The sequence below is a fragment of the Orbicella franksi genome, chromosome 6 (assembly GCF_964199315.1).
Source record: "Orbicella franksi chromosome 6, jaOrbFran1.1, whole genome shotgun sequence".
In the NCBI taxonomy this organism is placed as follows: domain Eukaryota; kingdom Metazoa; phylum Cnidaria; class Anthozoa; order Scleractinia; family Merulinidae; genus Orbicella; species Orbicella franksi.
The window spans coordinates 21,322,853-21,343,499 of record NC_138150.1 but is presented as its reverse complement, the minus strand read 5'-3'; the positions used below and the strand labels follow the sequence as shown (position 1 = coordinate 21,343,499).

General features: G+C 38.7%; 1 protein-coding gene across 4 annotated transcripts in view; it reads left to right on the top strand.

Moving 5' to 3' along the window:
• Nucleotides 1-1,399: 1,399 nt before the first annotated feature.
• The window catches only part of LOC145490726 (uncharacterized), a 43,344-nt gene continuing 24,096 nt past the window's right edge, over nt 1,400-20,647 (top strand). For 2 of the 4 annotated variants that reach the window (XR_014049727.1, XM_081469816.1), the window contains exons 1-7: nt 5,664-6,047; nt 8,000-8,039; nt 8,950-9,001; nt 12,105-12,218; nt 12,340-12,456; nt 14,336-14,455; nt 19,380-19,434. Coding sequence is in view for 3 of the 4 variants with exons in the window: in XM_081469816.1 (XP_081325942.1) it covers nt 6,026-6,047; nt 8,000-8,039; nt 8,950-9,001; nt 12,105-12,218; nt 12,340-12,456; nt 14,336-14,455; nt 19,380-19,434 (520 nt within the window). In the remaining variant the exon portion in view is untranslated. Of the gene's footprint in view, nt 1,410-5,663; nt 6,048-7,999; nt 8,040-8,949; nt 9,002-12,104; nt 12,219-12,339; nt 12,457-14,161; nt 14,456-19,379; nt 19,435-20,647 lie in introns of those variants that run through there. The other 2 variants (XM_081469817.1, XM_081469818.1) reach the window with 2 other exon arrangements.

The following is a 20,647-nucleotide window of genomic DNA, read 5'->3' as shown; positions in this document are numbered from 1 at the left end:
ATGTATGATTCCTTGAAGAATACTTACAGAGTTCTGTGAGAAGAAATGATGTTGTTCTTCAGGAACTGTTCCCTGCCTTGCTTCATCTTCCTCCCCCTCATCAAGAGTGTAAAGACCAGTGTTAAGAGCTTGCCAGACTCCTGGTTTCCACTTTTTGAATGTATGCTGTGATATCACACGAAATGTTCGCTGAGATGTCCAAAACTGTTCTTCTGCATAGGTGAGAAAAACTTTTCAGAGTATGCAACTTTTTGCACCAAAATTAAAATAGCTATTGACAAATAAACACGGTCACACCAATTCTTTATGTAAATAGTTAGCAATGCAGCTTGATAAGGTTATGGCAAGGAACCAATGCACATTTTCAGTAGTTGGCAGTGACATGTGGCCTGCAGAACACCTACATATGATGATGATATATGCATGATTTTCTGAGCAATAAAGAGCAGTACTAGCAGACCTGGGTGAAAGGGGATACTACTACTACTACACCACCAACAACAACAACACCATCACCACCAAAGACAGGGAGAGAAGCACCAAAAAATAATGTCAAGAAGCAGGAATCATGGGTCGAGGGAGTGAGTTCAAACTGCCCTGTCATTTCTTTTCCTGTCATTAGAGAGCCATAGAGAAAAACTCAAGCCACAGCATTGCCCCAAACACTGACAGCTTTTTCTCACTTTGTTAAATAGTGAAATACAGTTTTAGTTTAAATTAGTTCCTGTCCGTGAAAGGAAACTTTATTTTTCTACCTACAATACCCTGGTTCACTGGCAAGAACAAAACCAAAACTCCCTTCAGTGTCATTGCACCACAAGATAAGTCCATTGTGACTGTAAGGGTGCAAATGAAACAAAACTGAAGAACTTACTTCTTGTCTCAGAGGAATCCATGATAGGTTGCCCCCTTGCATCCACCACTACCAGTCTTACCACCTCTCCTTGATCCCGCAGCTCTTGTTCCACAGCGCTACAGATGATTGGTATAGACAACTGACCAAACTTCTCAGAGACTTCACTCAAATTGATTGAAATTGGGAAGACTGTCACCATTTGGCCCTCATCATCAACAGATGAAAAAGTGAAGTCCTTCACAAGGCTCGCTGTTTTCTTTTTCTTGTTCTTGATAAAAGCAAGACCCGGTGCTGGTCTTTTCCCAAAGCCAGCACCCATCCCTGATGGTCCTGCAGGAACAAATTTACTTCCGCTTGGGGTTGGTTTGCGAGGGAATGAGGGAGTGCTGTAACTAGCAATAACAAAAGACAACAGTCAGACATATGTAATATACACAACTTTATTTCAACTCAGATTTAAGAGTAGCACATGAACATTATATCGTCGAGAAAATAAATGAATAAATAAATGAATGAAATACACAAAAGTACATTGATGATGTCTGTGAATTATGTGAATAAGTAAACTAAGAAACAACACTGGATGATATTATATCAGAAATTAGAGATAAATAAATATTACTCTTTAAAAAAAAGATAAACATGTAGCTGTTAGCTGTCCTTGATTGCGCAGTTAACATGTTCTACAATTTCGGAGCAGAAAATTTAAAGGAATGTTTTTCATAAAATGTCAAACGCCCGTACTTGATTACCTAGCGCATAAAGGTCGAGAAGAAAGCTCGAGAGGAAGGGATAATGAACGATACGGAAACAAAATTACTTAATACGTACCGAAAGCCAAAGGTAGAGGGCGCAAATTCTTCCTCGTCTTGATATTCTTCAGCACTAAATGCGATGACAGTGGCATTCGTTATCCCGGGTGGTAATAAGAACTTCCCATTTGACGAAGGCCATATATTCTCAATTTTGCCATTTCTACTCACTTTTAAGTGTAAACCGTTCTCGTGGACATTAAGAAATCGAGCTATCGTTGATTTGTAAAGGCTTGACGCCGTTAAACCGACTGTTTTTCCTTCGAAATCCAGCGAGACAAGATCCGCCATGCTGTTTAACCCGCCTTTTTAGTCACGTGACATTTTCCCGCCAAAAGAGTATTCGAGGTTGAAAAAATAACCAAGCTGGGTATGGAATTGAGGCAACAGAAGGCAGAATACGAACAACGGAATTGAATTCTTAATTAGGTAAATAAAATAGACATGGAATTGAGGTAACATAATTACAGAAAACAGAATACCAAAAACGGAATTAGGTAAACAAATTAGACCTGGAATCGAGGCAACAAAATTACAGAAGTCCAGAATAGTCTACCAAAACGGAAAATTAGACATGGAATCGAGGCAACATAATTACAGAAGGCGGAATATGGAAAACGGAATGGACATGGAATCAGGGCAACATAATTACAGAAGGCAGAATACGAATAACGGAATACTGCCGTTAGGTACACAAATTAGACATGAATGGAGTTGAGGCAACACAATTACACAGTGCAAACTTCACGGATGGTACAAAAGCAATGAAATCTAAACAATATTGTTTTTAGAAATCAGAAATGGCCAAATGTAACGATTGTGCAATATGAAATCGAAGAAGGAAACGTATACTAAGAATGAAGGCGTCAAATATCCGCATGGCATCTATAACTGAAGGAACTTAATTGCAAAAATAGAAAAAAAAAAAAAGGAAATCTGTGATGGCCATTACCGAATAAAGACAACAGTCTGCCCATCGCAACAAAGTGATAACAACTTAAAGAATGTCAATAAACATAATAAGAAATTAAAAGGGATAAATAAGGACGAAATATTTAAATCGATAAATGGCCATGTGTGACACTTATTCTTCCCTCTTCTTTTTGAATTAGAGTTAAATTAAATTTCTATATATACGCAATGTCTTCGGCGAATCTGTTGCCACCAAGCGCGCCGCCTGCCGACCCTCTATATCCAGTGGTGGCGCAGCCTTCTCAAAATTTCCGCTTGCAGAAGGTCAACGAGATTTCCAACGCTTTGGCCGGTGAGGTCCATCACTATCGCCTCGTTGCTAAAAAATACAAACGCGCGAGAAAGCTCGTTAATTGGGGCGCCGCCGGCTCCAGCATTCTCTCCGCAGCGTTTTCCAGCGCGAGTTTTGGCTCCGCTCTGTCTGTGGTTGGCCTGCCGGCTGCTGTTCCTCTTGGCGGCGCTGGTGAGTGCTTCGCTCTCGTTTCGTCGGAGCTGATAATCGCCAGCAAAAAACTCGACTCGAAGATCAAGAAGCATCAAGAGATAACCACGCTCGCCGTTGCCAAGAGGGATACCGTCAACAGACTGCTCTCCAACGCTCTGAATAACAACGAAGTGTCTTCCCACGAGTTTGATACCATCCTTTCAGAGTTTCAGCAGTACAACTTTCTGAAAGACCAGGTTCGTGCAAGGATGCTTGGCCAACCATCAACGAGAAAACTTCCTGATGTTGATGTCCAGAAACTGGAGAAAGACATCCGCAGCAGAGTTGAAGCGGAAATGATAAAAAAAATAACGAACCCTCCCGCTTCGAACTAGGTTTTAGAAACAAACGGTGTTGTTTGCATGTTATAAAAACATGATTGTCTGCTTCCACTTGGTCGCGTTTCTTGTGAATGAATATTTCACACCTGAGTGGCAAAAAGAGGCTCGTGATATTACGCGCGAGGTCGTCGCTGCTGTGCTTGAGGCGGATGATGAGGTTTTTTTAATAATAACGCTCCCCGCCAAAAAGGAACCACTCGTGCCAATCGTAACCGTTCCACGAACATATTTGCAAAAAATTCTTGTAATCGGGGTCGGCTTCAATGAGGTGTTCTGTATCCTTCGGCGGCCTAACCGAGGCATTATGAACAGTTCCCTCATTTTCGAAACAGGGGAAACAGCAACCCTCCAAATAACAGTTCGGATATTCAAAGCAAATTACCATTCGCACAATTCGCTGCTTGAATTCGCAGAAGGGTAGTTTTAAGATATTCTCGTGGACCCTACCCCACCCCATCGCCTTTTTTTCCTTGATTTTTATCTCGTTGTACTCCTTGAGAATCATCTCGCGAAGCTCTGGGGGGAGGTGTTGAATGGCCTTGGAAAGTTGAACATCGGACGAATATCTTGCGGCAGCCATGTCGGCGTATACACTGTGCATATACTTGTTCAATACGAAAATATTTCGGGCACATTTTTGTATATACTAGTGAAGGGCACATCCGCGCATATTGATTACGGACGTTGCAGCTTCGCGACCCGTTATTTCGCCAAATTTTACTGCTGTGCTGTTGCGTTACACACACACATTTCTGGCACAGCTCTCACACCGCAGTTCTGGCACAGCACACACACGCAGTTCTGGCACAGCGCACACACGCAGTTCTGGCACAGCACACACACATATATAATGAGGGTTCTGGTCACAAGCGAACGCAACACAGTGCAAGCGTAACGCAACTCCTCATCTGAAGATTCGGAGTTGCGTTACGCTTGCACTGTGTTGCGTGAGTGCTGTGCCAGAACCCTCACTATATATGTGTGTCCCAGAGCGATTCATATTCTTTTTTTTTTTCCAACTCTCCTTTCCTTTCCTTCTCTTTTGGAACGCCGATAAAAAGGTTAAGGGGTCAGGCGGTCGGGGGGGGGGGGGGAGGGGGTGCGATTAGACCAGGCTCAAATTGCGGTCTCGTTCTAGTATGAGATCATTTGATTCTTATCTAACTTAACTAGAACCGAACTTGCTTGAAACGGGCAGGTATAGCCTGAATAGCACTCCAGTTAGCCTGAATAATGCTCACGGCTAGCCTGAATAAGCATTTTTACGGCTAACTTTCAACAATGTGACTTGTAACCTGTAACACGCGTTTTGAACCTGACGGGCTCGGGACAGTTCTGGGGCCAAGCATCTTCCCATGGTCTTCCTTGTACGGACGCCTCTGCGCTCGATCCGTACTGTCAACATCTCGGACTAGTGATATATTCTTCTACTTTAATAAATAATAAATAGATAAGGATCTTAATTGACTAATGGAGACTAACAATGGAACAAACGATATAAATGGACAAAAAAGGTTAAAAATCCCAACTGGCAAGAGGCAGATCAGTTGGCTATTTGCAAGTGTGGCCGGGGTCGGGAACAACACCTGCCACCAGCTAGTGGTCAGAATGGGACAAAAACCCGCGATCTCCGATCTCAAGTCTGGCGCCCTCACCACTCGGCCACGCTACCTCTGAATAATGGTAATACAACCCCCGTGCTTGGCTAATAAGATCGTTACTTTTTTTTGAATATCGCTATTTGACCTATTTTGTGGGGGGTCCCACTATTTTATGAGGGTCGTGGAGGGGTATTCTCGTGATGCGTGATTAGCTGATTTTGTTTTCCGTGAAACGCGAATTTAGGAGATTATTCTTCGTGACTAGTGACCTGAAAGTTTTGCGTGACCCGTGAAGAACCCGAATTAACAACCGATATTCTTGATTTTACCGCTCTATTCTACGTGATTTTGAGACGCGAGTCCTCCGAATGGTTAGAATTGTACTGTCTATAGAGGGTGACCCAGTAGGTGTGCGATTTGTAATATGGAGCCTTGACTTAGCCAGTCGCTATTGTTCCTTCTTCAAACACTATTTCTAGTATGTATTAACAGGTCATTAAAAAGATTATGTTACTGGCTTATTTTCGTGATTCGGGAAAACGAAATCTTTATATCCGTGATTCGTGATCCTCTATTTTTTTCCATTCGTGAATCGTGCCAGAGACCTCCCTTAACGACCCTCTTTTATTTATCCGTGAATTTAAAACTGTGCCAAATCCATGATTGTTACACCACATAGAGTTCGACGAACGTTCTTTTCTTGCCACTGACCGTTCGCATTCTGGTTTTAAACTTTGCAACAGGCACAGTCCTTCGGTCATTGTTTGGGCCAGGTAAGCTGGAGGGAAATCCCTGAGTCAGTTATTTCGGTTTGAAGCTTTGCAGCAAACCGACAGACTTGCACAAGTGAGGAATGGACATGAAGGTTAGACTCGGTGCTCGGTGATTCTGATGAGATTAAACCCCTTCACTTAAATTTTCGTTGTCTTGATTCCGAAGAAGATCTGAAGAGAATCATCATGTCTGGTTCATCTAAAAGCGGTAAGAAGAACAAACCGCTGTATTTTTTAGCTGAATATTTAAGCTTAAGTAGCTCTTGCTTCCTGGCCCACATTAAATATATCTTTTTAGATATTTTGGTGTGTAGTATCGCTGTTTATTATATAGACACGAGTGTTTCACTGGAAAATACATCACTCGTAAAATTCATACGAAACCACATCCGCGATTCGAGTGGCGTATTTTCCAATCCTCACTAGTGAAGATATCGATGATTTCACTGATATCAAGTTTGTCTCTTAAATTGTACTTTAATTCGTTGGTGTATGATGGTAACATCTACGGGTCTTCCTCCAAAGTCTTCGGCAATCGTCGGAAATCTTTGGAAATTTTGGGAAAATGTTTGGCAACATTCGGGTGACCTTCGGACAAGTTTTGGAGAATATTCGGAAATCTTCGGAAAGTGGTTGGAAATCTTCGGAAAATCGTCAAAAACGCCATCATCAGTATGTCTACATAACAAAAAGAACATTACACGTTTAGCTCGAAGATATGAATTTTATGTTCTTGTGGCCAGAACATAAAATTCATATCTTCTGGCCACTGTGTAACATCCTCTATATATTTTACAGGTTGTGCTGTATTTTGACTTGCCCTAACAATGAGTAAAAATGCAAAGCGATACTACACACCAAAACATTTCATAAGAGATTTATTATCCAACTGCTGTAGTCAATAAATTTATCAATGAAGGAGGGAGAGTCTGACAGTTTTGTGTATACGCGCCGACCTGTACAGCAAACAGATTTTCTATGGAACAAATACATGTAACTGAACAATATTGCTGTATATTTGTACTGGTACAGTATTTGGACGGTATTCGCTGCAGTTGGATAATAGAGCTTAATAAGGTTGAGTTTACCAGGAAATTGACTCATTACTTATTAGTTAAGCTAGCATTAGATTTTGATTTCTAAAGAGCTATGCTCTTATCATTATTTTTATTATTATTTTTTTATTTTTTTTTAACATTTTATTGTTACTTAAAGCACAATTATGAGAGCGATACAAACAATATTACATAATTAATTACACTAACGCTTACACTACCCCAATTACAATTAATTACTAACACTAATGACAAAATAATTTACAAACTTACAAGCACTAATTACTAACACTAATTACAAATTTACATTACATTACATTCACAGCTAGTTAGATCTAATTAAGGGTGTGGTTAATAATATAAACCCATATAATAATTTGTACGGATACTTATATATCTGTATATACAACTGCATATATAACTATGTACCCTATACTTAGCTATTGAGAAAAGGAAAGTTATGATAACATGTTTTGCCATTTTTTTGTAATGAATAGCTTTCCCGGGGGTTTTCCCCTCGCGGTTGACCCCCGGGACACCCCCTGGGATTTGTTAAGTTTTCAGCATCAAACAAAAACCTACTGAATTACTCCATGGGTTTTAGAGCATAAAATTTACACTGGCCAATTTCCCTCGCCAAGAGGCTAAGCTGTTGACAGAACCCCTTCATTTACAATAATAACAGACAAATTTATCAATTTTTCTTACTCTCTTCTTGTTTGAAACTCATATCATGTCCCAGGCTTTGTACAACGGCATGATGAACAACAAACATGCAACAAACTTTGAAGATCTCTACGAAATCTCATGTAAATGGCCACAAGGTGGCTCATCTACATGTTCATTCAGGATGTTGAAAGTGACGTACCGCTGACCACTCTCAAACAAATCCCGTAGGTGCATCCTAGTGGTCTGGCACATTTGTTTCAAAAACCAAACAATGTCTTCATCCTATGGGATAATTTTTGTTTAAAGAATGCACCATTCCTTGCATATTCCTAGGGTTTCTCTTCTTACTTAGTGATCTTCAAAGTTTGTAGATCTCTAGTGAGAAGATTCATTGTTATTGAGACTTTTCTCACTTATAAAAATTATTTTATTCCAGGAAAGAGGGGTAAAAACCCAAAAGGACTTCCATCACCTCGGTAAGTTACATATTGTAATGTTTATGAAGAGATAATATTTGAACTTTAAATGTAGCATCTACAGTTGTGTAGTACTACATTTACACTAGCACTAAAACACCTTTTTAACTCCTGAATTGCATATACTAAGCAAGTTACATGTTAAGAAGACAGTTCCAAAGTGGCGTGACGCGCGAATAGCGCGCGCGCACGGAAACATTTTGAATTTAAGTTACGCGTACGTTAGTTACGCTTACGAATTTAAGTTGGGTGGAGGTTAGACGGCAGAGTTTTAGACAGTTACCAGTGAGCAGTTGTTGTGCCTTTTAGAGAGTTTTGTGCCATTTAGAGTTTACCGTTTTACTGATTTTGAAGTGTTTTGGTCGAGTACTGTTTCTGTTTACCGCTCACGCACATTTTCAGTGATGGATCAGATTATGCAAATTAGGATCAGTTGATCATCACTGGTTAAACTTTCCATCGCAATTCTGCCGTTTTGCGGGCACATAGATCATTTGACATCTCCGGGAGAACATGTTACATATCTGCGACAATTACTAATTATAATGTTTTATTGTATGAAGCTTCAATGTGTGCCATAAAAAGCCTCATCCAATAATTGTTGTTAAATTTATATTCTTCATACTTTAGAAGGAAGGCCTAATGGCTTAGACCTGAAGAGCAGTTCAGTTCTTTCTTTCTAATCCTCAGGTTTTTGGGTTGGGTCCAGCCTCACTGTTTCTTCCTTTAGATCTGACTTACCTTAGTGCTCTAGACTAAACCTAATATTTAAAATCTGCATCCTGAACCTTGGCTTAATTAGCAAAAACCAAACATTTATGATATGTACTACAGGATCACATCACAAGAGATACATGTACTCTTGTCTGACAAAAAAGAAAACTTTACTCATTATTATATGTATTTTCAGGACCACTCGTTCTGGAAGTAGTGGTGATGGGACACTCATTATTGGGGGCGAGGTTTGTAAAATTCTTATTAATTTTTTATTTTTTATACAATCACTGTTTGTTAAATTTTTGATCTGCCACCTGCTTTCTTTTACAGTGAAACCTGTTTTAGCAGACCCCATATTAAGCGGACACCCTTTATTAAGTGGACACCAGCTTGAGTCCCTAAATTTTCTTCCCACATTTTCTGTAAAATAAACCTGCATTCAGTGGACACCTCTGTTAAGCGGACACGGACACCAATATTAAGCCATTTTGTTGCACAAAACCTGCAATAAGCAGACACTTTTAGGGCTTTTTACCCCTAAAGGTTCAGCTGAGACTCCCTTAACATTGTTCAGTGGTGTGGTTTTAAAGCTTCTTAAGTGACTGGACATTGTGCTTTGAGCAGTTGTTGATCTTATTCTGTCTTACACTGAATTACAAAAGGGTTCATAATTAACTATTGTTGCACAACATATTAGAGCCTGTTTTGAGCAGACACCCTGTATTAAGGCGGGGGTAAACCTAATAAACTGGCCATTTTTTAACAATTGTTCACAGCAGGGATGTAATTGAAAAGTTAAGCAAACTATATATTCCTGGAAAGCTTATGACTTGACTATCATGAAAAAAAATATTTCACACTCCACTTGTCAATTGTAATAGGATACCACTCATTTAATTCTGCCACCTGCTGGGTTCTACCAAGGCTTACTTGAGAAAACATAGCTCCTTCTGGAATTGATAAAAATTAATGTTTTTTGTATCACTTTAAGTGACACATTTTGCTTATTGTTATAGGCAGAAGGATTTCTAAAATATTGAAAACATTTCAAATAATGATTGATTGAACTTGACACAGGAAATCGAAGGGGTGTCTCACTTGATAACTTCAAGTACATACATCATATGGAAAATTGCTCTGCCTATAACACAAAACTTATCAAGAAGAACAAAATTAATGCTGAAAATTTCAGATCAATCGGATAAATAGTTCTCAAGATATCCTTTCTTGAAGACGAAATTATTGCATAATGAGGAACTTGACCTTAAACTTACAGGTAGCAATCAAAGTTGATTTTTTAAAATATGTAACCATTCTAGTGGCACTAGTGTCCGTATTTTGACCACAGGAGTGTCTAAAAGTAATTTAAAAGCCTCCTGGTTCATATGTCACTCCTTCAGCTTCTCGAAGGGCTTCTTCTTGACGAGTCCACAGAAGTTGCTCGCCTTGACGTCGTCTCTTTTCCTTCTGCGTAGCCTGCAAATCAGACTTTGTCAACCGTTTACTGTCTTTCGCATGTGCTGCCTCTCTTGTGCATTCACCACCATGGATAGATAGCCTCTCCATAATATTTAGCCTACTAGAAACTCCACTATGGTAGTGGCAGACTGCCGATGCCACAGCACACTGAACTACTTTAACACCATGGTGCTTATGTTTAGGACATCTTACCCACACCATGGAGTTGATGCATTTATTGGGATGTTGTGTTGTTCCCAACACACATCTCTCAAGCAATTTAGAGTCCCTCAAAGTCATAAAAGTTGGTTTCAAGACTTCAAGAAAGACCTCAGGCAAACAGTTATTAACATTGTATGTTGAAGTTCCTGTTGCTTCATCTTGCCTCCATTTTCATTTTCTTTCTGGAAGAACCAACAGTTTCGTTAGAGTCCGAAAGCTTATTTCCATCTTGAGAAGTGCTTGGAGTTGAGCAGGTGATTTCATCAACAACAAGAGCAGGTTCTTTGAACTTTCCTTCTTGTCTTTGCTTTCTGGAAAAATTTGCCTTTCTTTTCTTCCTGTAAACAGATCTTCCTTTCTCTCGGACCATTTTCAATAACTTTCATGTTGATTTACTATGCTAAGAAGCTCTATGTCACTGTGTGAAATATGCCAATGATTTTGTGCTGACCAAAATGGCCGCTGGATCAATCCCATAATGAGTTTGATATGAGGGAAATACTTCAAATAAGGCTTAATAAAGTGTCTCTGGTTAAATCTTGCCCGTTTGGTGCTTGATTGCCAGAATAAACGTTATAAACAACTGGTAAACAGAAAAATGCTACTGTCGTTGCCATGGTAACCATGCCATTAGAAAGAGTGGGAATTTTGAAATTGCTTAAAAAGATAAAAAAACATGAAAATCAGTGGAAAATTATTTGTCCATAGCAAACTTAAATGTCCAAAGCTACAAATTCCAAGGAAAACAAGAAACTGAGTTTTTGGGCAAATTTCAGGTTTACCCCCGCCCTGTATTAAGCAGACACTAGTGAGGGTCCCAAGAGTGTCCGCTTAATATAGTTTTCACTATAGCATTACCACTGTAGAACAATGCCCTTCCCTCTCTCGAATACTTTTTAAAAATAATTCCATAAATACATACATGTATAAATACATAAATATATAAATGACTTATTATACACTGTACATAAATCAATAAAATACATAATCAATAAATCAGCAAATCAGTAATATCAGTAAATCAATAAATCTATCAGTCAATAGGAATTTGCAGTGGCACATCCCACAGAGAGGCTCTTCGTCCACTGTTTCCAGATTGAATAGGCCCTTTGCACGATCCGGTCACATGGTATGGAATAAATTATGCTGGGATGCAAGTTACACAGTGGGACTTCCAAAATAAAGGAAAGTCAGGCTGGACTGGTACGAGTTCCTTTATTTTGAAAGTCCCACTGTGTAACTTGTGTCTCAGCATAATTAATTCCGTACCATGTGAGCGGATCGTGCAAAGGGCCCATTGGAATTTAGAGGTGGTGGTTTCTGTGGACGGAGGAAAACTGGAGAACCTACAGAAAATCCCTTGAAACAAGGCGAGAACCTGAACAACAAACTCAACCCAGTTATCATGCCAGGTCCACATTGGTGGGAGGCAAGATCTCTCACCACTAGACCATCCCTGCTCTCCAAAGCAGAGATACATTCTAGGGTTACAATATTTATCACAATTGCGATAAATATTGCTAAGTGACCAAGTGTAAATAAAGCAAGAACATGTTTGTAAAGTGTGACCAACATGTACATTGTACTAAAACCAAGAACACTTCTGTCAGTAACAGCTAGTACAAGTAAGTTTGAAAATTTAATTTATTCATTCTGTATTTACTGCAGGTTTTTAATTGCTATGTAGAGGATTTAAAAGAGTTAAATGTTCTTGGGCATGGAGGATCTGGTTGGGTGTACCGGATGATACATAAGCCCACGGGCCACATTATGGCAGTCAAGGTACATCTTAAATAAGTGTGGATCATAGACATTTGTGGCTGCTTTTTTTAATGCCGTTCATGAGAAAGCAAGACGTTTTAACCTTAAAGTTTATTTGTTGTTTACAATGCACTTTAAACAGAGAATGAGGGCTATTCACTCAAGAAAGTTGGTTTCAAAGGAATTGGATGTCTTAATGAGGACGATATACTCTAACTTTCCATATCTTGTGCCTTTTTATGGTTCATTGTTTAGAGAGGTATGTTCACTTGAGATATAAGAAATTGCTGACTTTACAGTTATGAACCCTATGTACGATTCTAACATAACAGTTTCCCTCCAAATGTACTTTTGGGTGTCCCTCAGGATCCCCTTACAGTGTGCTGTATAATTTTTGAAATTTATTTTTGAAAGGGAAACTAGTGGTAATATGAAGGAATTTGGAAATTTTAGTTTGGAAGATCAAGAGAATTCATGATTGAAGATGGATAAATGACGAAATGATTTAAAACTTCTTGTTCTACAAAGTCTGAACAGATTCCAATCTGACTTGGAGTGTGCAAAAGTAGGACAACACTGAACTTCTCTATGGAGGTTATTGGGTACATGTATCTGCTCTGTATGCCTTACCACATTTTTCTTCCAGACATTGGATTCTGTATCAAGAAAATTTCTTGGTCACATGGAAATTCTTTTCAAGAGGGAATAATTTTCAGAACATAAGGTCATTTCAAATCTGGCTTTAACATACAATCTGCCAAAAATGTGTGGTCACAAGACCATCTTGTATTAAAATGTTTTGAGTTGCTTGATCATGACATGGCCACCAGTCACATTAGATCAATCTCAGGCAGTGTTATCAAGTTTATAAAGATGAAGCTGGTTTGGAAGTTTAAATTATAGACATGGTTAAATTGTGGTCTGTATATTATGGTTACTGCTGTCTGTTTGCAGAACGTGCAGTTCCAAAAAATATCCATCTATACCCACCCCAAGGGAGGTTGACATTAATTGTAAGGGGAAGGGAGGTTTCAAAAGCCAAAAGTTTTTCAGGAAAGTATGAAGCTAAACAAGAATTTCCTGGGCAGTTTGGGGGCGGGGGGGGGGGGGGGGAGGTTGAAACTAAAAAACTTTCCACGGGACGGGCATGAATATTTTGTGGAACAACACATGCATTGCCATGCTTCTAAACAATCAGCTAATGAGAAATACATGACCGTGTGTGACGTCATTAGCCTTGGCAAGTTCTTTGCAAAAAGGACGAAATATACCAGCTGTTGTTTTTGTTTTTTTAATTTGTAATGAGTTAGTTAATTTGTAATGTTGCTTTATTTATTAAAGTTGTTCTACTTACAAGAACTAACTTTTGTTTCTTTAACAAACAACTGTATAATGGTATGGTTAACAGTCCATTAACAAAAACCCAAGCCTCATGGCTGAAACAAGGATATTACCTGTCCTACTGGAAATCCTTAGTATTGAAATTTGGTTCTAAAAAGGGTAATGACTTTTTAACACTCAAATTAGCATGTCTCAAAAACCAATTTCAGTTTTCTGCCTTAACAATGAGTGTAGCATTGTCATTCAACTAGATATCCTGACTTTTTCACCCAGTATCCTATTTTAGAGTTTGGGACACCCTCACTTTGTTACTCTTAAGCAACCTTAAGCCCATGACAGAAACTTTAGGGAGACTGAGCAGCTCCAGCGTGAAGTACTAGCATTTCTGGAATGGTTTGGACACTTAGCACAAGCTATGATTGATCAATGGTTTCCAAAGGCAACCATCGACCAATCAGAGCTCACATTGGTTACCCAAACCATCACACAAGTCCTTAAGAATAATGATATGTATTCAAACTTAACTCCTGCTATTTCGAACTGTTGTTTCCCTTGAGTGCACGAATTAACAGGGTTCAACTGCACCAATATTGTTCATAATCAAAGAGCATAATGCAAATCAGCCGTTACATGAATGAGCTGGCTCATTACTGGAACCTATTTCACACTACATTTAACCTGATAATAACTGGTCAACAAAGTTGTGCAACAGAATTGCAGAGGTTTTGCCTGATATTGCTCCTTAAGAATTTTTTCTTCTCCATGCAATAAACATGATTCATTATCTGATCAACCAGGGAGAAGTCTGGATCTGTATGGAGCTAATGAAAGCATCATTAGGTGAATTGTACGATAGAGTATATGCCACACCCGGCAGAAGGATGCCTGAGGATCTCCTACGAGAAATAGCCATTGCTGTAAGTCATACTAACTTTTGTACTGTAGATCCCTGGATTAAAATAAGTTCTTGCATCACATATTTACAGAAGGTCCATATTTATGGCAAAAATTACCCCCTTGTATAAGATGTGTATGTGGAATTGACAGTGTTAAAGGGAATATTAGAAAAATGGACTAAGCAGCCACAGAACTGATAGATGACAATAATATTGAAGAAGCTAGTCATAAAAAGGGATAAGTGACGATTTTGGTTGCTTTTTTTTTCTTGCTCCAAATTAGCTGAATTTTTGCATGTGGTCTTCAATGTAATAGAAAAACGTGGTGCTGTATTTTTGTCGCTGGTTTTTGCTTTGTTTTCGAGTTAAAATGTATGCAATACTTGGCTTTTCCTAGCCATGTCTTTACGAGTTTATTTGTTGAACAGCAAACAGGCAGACTGTTTATAGTGTATGAAGTCAAAATCAAATCCCACAGCATACATATATAGTGGAAATCTGGGAACAGATTGTTTACATCGGTTATTGTGACGTGAACACAACACGTGAATCGATCGAGCGTCAAACGAAATACCATCGAACAAAAAAGAGATGTGCCGCATTGGTAACCGCGGGTTTCGCCCATAACGAGTTTCGCCCATGAGGCGCTTCGCCCAGAACGAGAATGGTTTCGCCCAGACATAAACTCGATTCGCCCAGACCGAGACTCAGATATTATTCAGAATTCGCCCAGAACGAGAATGGTTTCGCCCAGATAGACACAGTCGCCCAGACGAATTTTGTTTTCTGTTCATACGTGGGAAAACTCCCAGGCCTCTGGCCTCCCAGGCCTCTAATTTCCTTTTCCATACCGCACGCTTTGTCGGAGTAAGCTATTCCACGCGCGCGCACTCATGAACTATACTAGTTTTAATCTCATTTCAAAATATATGTTGCCATTACCTATGTCAGTAACTTATCTTTCGTGTACGTTTCAACAGTGAAAGTGATAACTTGTTCGTTTCAACAGTGAAAGTGATAACGTGTTCGTTTCAAAACCTTCATTCTGTGCATACGCACGTTTAGGTTGACGTTTTTTGAGTTAGATTGTAGACGTTTTACTTCTGGGCGAAACCATTCACGTTCTGGGCGAAACGATGTGGGCGAAACTCGTTATGGGCGAAACTCGCTATAACCTTTCCCGCGCACGAGGTGTAGAGACCCTTCCCGGCATGCATTGCGATTACGTTCTGCGGACGTTTCTCGAACTGGTAACTAGATTTAAACATAATAATGGCCAACAAGTAGCGATCGATTGTAACATAGATCTGTGATCCAGGTTGCGTTGATGTTATTTCAAATCGGCATGATGTGTCGTTTGAGCTTCTGGGATCAGCGGAAATGCAGATGTTTGGAGACCCGTACGTTGCGCAGAAAGGTTAATCTGTTAATCTGTCAGCCCTATTTATAGATCGTTTTCACGTGAAGTCATCAAATTCTTAAATCCAAAACTAAAGAGCCACAAGAGTTGTTATCCTCACCAGGTATAAAAGGTACCAGCGCATTTTGAACTTGGAAGTTATGGCGGTACGTGTCATAAAGCTACGATCGCGTTTGTCGAAAAATATGTATTTATCTCTTGATTTTTAGCCATTTAAGACGTTGCCGTATTTGGAAAAGTGCTTATTGAAATCCCGGTATTGAAATGTTTTTATTTGTTTTATTTTATTTTTATTTACACCTTTTTGGACCTGAAATCAACATTTTTAAGCTTATACGTTGCGTGAAATTACCATTTTCAGGGACCCATCATGGGCTCCTCCCATTTTGCTGTTTTCTAAGTGAAATCAACATCCTTGCCGTCACGCGTTAACGTCAAATCAACATTTTAACCTATTTAGACCTGAAATCAGCATCATTGGGCTTATACGTTGCGTGAAATTACCATTTTGCTGGTTTCTAAGTGAAATCAACATCCTTGCGGTCAAGCGTTAACGTCAAATCAACATTTTAACCTATTTAGACCTGAAATCAACATTATTGAGCTTATGCGCTGCGTGAAATTGACATTTTGCTGGTTTCTTAGTGAAATCAACATCCTTGCCGTCAAGCGTTAACGTCAAATCAACATTTTAACCTATTTAGACCTGAAATCAACATTATTGAGCTTATGCGCTGCGTGAAATTGACATTTTGCTGGTTTCTTAGTGAAATCAACATCCTTGCCGTCACGCGTTAGCGTGAAATCAACCTTTTAACTGTTTTTGAGCTGAAATTAATATTTTTTTAAGGTTACGCGTTGCGAGAAAAATCAACATTTCGCTGTATTTTAAGGTAATTCCTCTGAAATAAAAGTGACAATAGAGTTTTGTTCAAACTTTGTCCGCTGAATATTTGTCATATTGTAACTTCAATTTTGAAATAAAAAAGGGGAGTGCCCATGCTCATTAAGGAGTAGTGAGGCATTGAAAATGCCCCATTTTGGCATTATTTGATGCTTATTATAAGAACGCATTCCCAGTAATTGTAAAATCTTTGTGAACCCAGACTCAAAAGAATACGCATTGAACTACAGTCAATGCATTGTGTCGAACACAAATAAACATTTTAAGTTTGATTCAGGCAGAAGGCTAAATCCTTGATTAAAAATTTGAACCAAATTTCTTGACGTGATTACCGACTGCAAAATAGAAAAGACCACAGTGTGTCTGCTATTTTTCTTATTTATTCAATTTTCACCAATAGAAATTAGATCAGTCTTTTCTCACGCAAAGCTTATGATTAGTTGATTACAATGACTGGAAAAAAAATTGGGGTGCCCGTGCTCGTTTGTGAGCTAGAGCCATTTTTCAACTGACAGAGCTCAATATCAAGGGAAATCCGTCATGTTTTCAATATGCGCGTGCACGAGCGCGCGCTAATGACGCCATAAATTATGCGCAGTAAGGATGCGCAATGCAAATGTGAGGAATGACCTTAAGTGAAATGAACATCTTTGCGGTCGCGCGCTGACGTGACAACAAATATAAGTTTTTTGCATACGTAATGTCTTAGAAACGATGCAAACTTCAGCAAAAACACATACAAAACATTGTTTGACACACCTAAAAAATAACGCATGCGAAATTTGAAGCTTTTTTGACAAAGTTTACTTTTGAGCAAAATACCTAACGCCCATTTTCCACTGAGCCCTTCACATAAACGAAACCGGGCTTTGTTATAAGAAACCGAGCCGGTCCTTTGTTATGAATCCTTTCTTATAATAAACCAAGGTGAGACTTTGACTAATAACAAAGGCTCGCTTCGGTTTAATATAACAAAGTATCGGCTCGGTTTATTATAACAAAGGCCCTGGCTTCGTTTATCTGAAGGGTTTGGCTGAAAAAGGGCGTTAGGTATTTTTCTCAAAAGTGAACTCTGTCGAAAACGCTCCAAATTTCGCATGCAGTTTTGTTTAGGTATGTTTAGCAATGTCCCGAAGGTTTTCCGCTAAACTTTGCTTCGTTTTCGAGATATTGCGTATGCAAAAAACCACTCGGTTTTCGTAGCGGCGTCTTTGTAAAGCGAAGCAAAAACCAGCGGCAAAAATACAGGACCACGTTTTTCTATTACATTGAAGACCACATGCAAAAATTCAGCTAATTTGGAGCAAAAATAAAAAAGCAACCAAAATCGTCCCTTATCCCCTTTTATGATTAGCTTCTTCAGGTGTAAATATCATTGATATGCAATAGAAACAATAATGGGCCTAATACGGAACCTTGTGGAACACCACAAGTCGTTAAGGTCTTTCAGAAATATGTGGACCAACGTGTGTTGTTTGTGTCCGGTCTTGCAAATAGGATGAAAACCAATTGTTTATTATTCCACGAAAACCGTAATGGCTAAGTTTATCACGTAAGGTGGCATGATCTACGGTATCTAATGCTTTCTTTAAGTCTATAAAAGCAGCACAGGAAAATATAAGTATAAAATCTTTATCTAGTTTTCATTGCAGTTTTTAGTTCATTTTACTTTTTTATACTTTTTAGTTTTTAATTGTTTTATAGCTTACTTTTGTCAATGTGCAGGGTCATATTCATGCAGCTTGCACAATATCAATGTTTATTATTGTTATTATTATTATCATTATCATTATCATTATCATGATTATTATTATTGTCGTTATTATTATGATTATTATAGGTTCTTGTATTACATGTACACGTAAATGGTGTTTACTCTGAAATTAGGCCCTCTAGGCTCTTAATCAGGTTCTTAATTATTGGTTTAAAAACAAATTGTGCTCGTGTGTGAATACTCATGGACCTTAAATTGAATCATTCACACATTTTTCTTGACATACAGAAGCCACATCACAGTCAAAGAACTGTTAGTATTATATTTGAAAAAACTATAATATTTTGAAAATAAGACCCTGCATAATTGAGATTTTAGCCTAAAATGGTTCTAATATGTGAAGGGTGCTTAACTGGGAAATTTGAGCCTAACAGGTTCTTAAATTTTAGGTTCTTATACATTGGTTTTTACATAGCTAAATTCTAAAATGCGAAGAAGTGCTGATAGTGTTACAGTTCAATGGCCTTTTTACCTCATGCTATGCACCACTACCCACCATTCAACCATTGAATGTATCACTGAGTCCCAAGCCGTCTAGCCTGGCAGTAGTGTTTTCAGTGAGTTCACCAGAAAGCCAATAATTATGGTGGATTTTCAATGAAGGGTACATTAGTGATGAAGGAAATTGTAAATATTAGTTAATTTAGATTAATTTATTACTTACCAAGTAACCTTTGAGAGTGAAAGCCAGCTGCATTTCTTACATCACATGCAGAGTCATTGTATAAATATTTGCACACAAGCAATGCACAAGGTGTTAAATTCCATTTTTTAACTTGTCAATTAAGTCTGTAAGTTATAAAATTGTGACTTATTTATGCAGTTTCATTTTTTTTCTGACCCACAGTTTTTTCATGCCTCAAACCATTTGGTTAGGTGCAAACTGAGAACTGTAGGAGAATGTAAGTTGAACTTAATGCTTAATAAGCATGTTACTCTATGCAATAACTAATTAATACTATAATTTAAGCATGCAGTGCCTGACCACCAAGAGAAACTACCCTATGGTCACCTCATTAATACCGTCACCTTGTTATCACGGCCACTTTTATTTTTGTCCCGGCGGAACGCCAATACATTTTGTTATAAGAAAATCCTCTTAATGCGGCCACTCTGTTAATACGGGCAACGGCCACATTGTGAAATCCCAACCTGTATAATCCTTTAGAAAACAGTCCTAAGAAAATACGCGCGCTGATTGGTTAAAAATCATGTTTCTATTTATGCAATAGACAGTTGCAATAGACCACTCTTTCTGTGGGTTTACTGGCGCAATAAACCGCGCGGGATGTTGGGAGAACACGAGAAAAGCTTGTAAATCACTCGCCTAACGGCTCGTGATTTACAAGGTTTTTGAGTGTTCTCCCAACATCCCAAGTGGTCTATCGCTTTTATGAAATAACTATGGAAAAAGTCTGTCAATGAGAGGAAAATTTATTGTACTTTCGTGATCAAGTTACTTATTCTCATCAAATTCCTGAGATACATGTAACGCGACAAACCAATCACAGCGACTGAAAGAATGAAAGCACAGACTCCGCGCCGGGCACGAAATCCGCAGAGCAAAGTGACGAAAACATTTCATGCTAAGAAAGTTTTAAGAAAGGAAAGGAAAAGGTTATCGGTAAAAGGCAAAAAGCATATTAATTAACTCAAAAGTATTCTCACGGGGAAATGCAGGGATTCGTAGGTGGAATCGGTCATCACGAAAGTGAAAGGCTGCACGAAAAGTGTACAAGTAGTCCAAACTTCATGCGCTTGGCGAAACGATTCAATGCAGTGTTTAACGATAACTTTCCAATGTTTGGTGAATGTAATAAATGTTAGTAACAGAAACTTTGCTTCGGAAATTTATTCAGAATTTATTTACTTATGCTGAAGGCTATAAAGTCCGTGTCTCTCTCTGTAATTTGCTAAATGAAAACTATTGCTTGAAAGCTAAGCTTATGGAAATCAAATTCATTTATCGTGTTATGCATGGATGCATTGAGTTTAAACTCAAAATTTCTGATAGGAAGAGATATTTTCCCTGCTTTTTTGACAACCCAAATGGGCCCTTTGCTGCTAAGCCATCACGTGACCTACTTTTCATAAAATTATGGGCTATAACTTAAC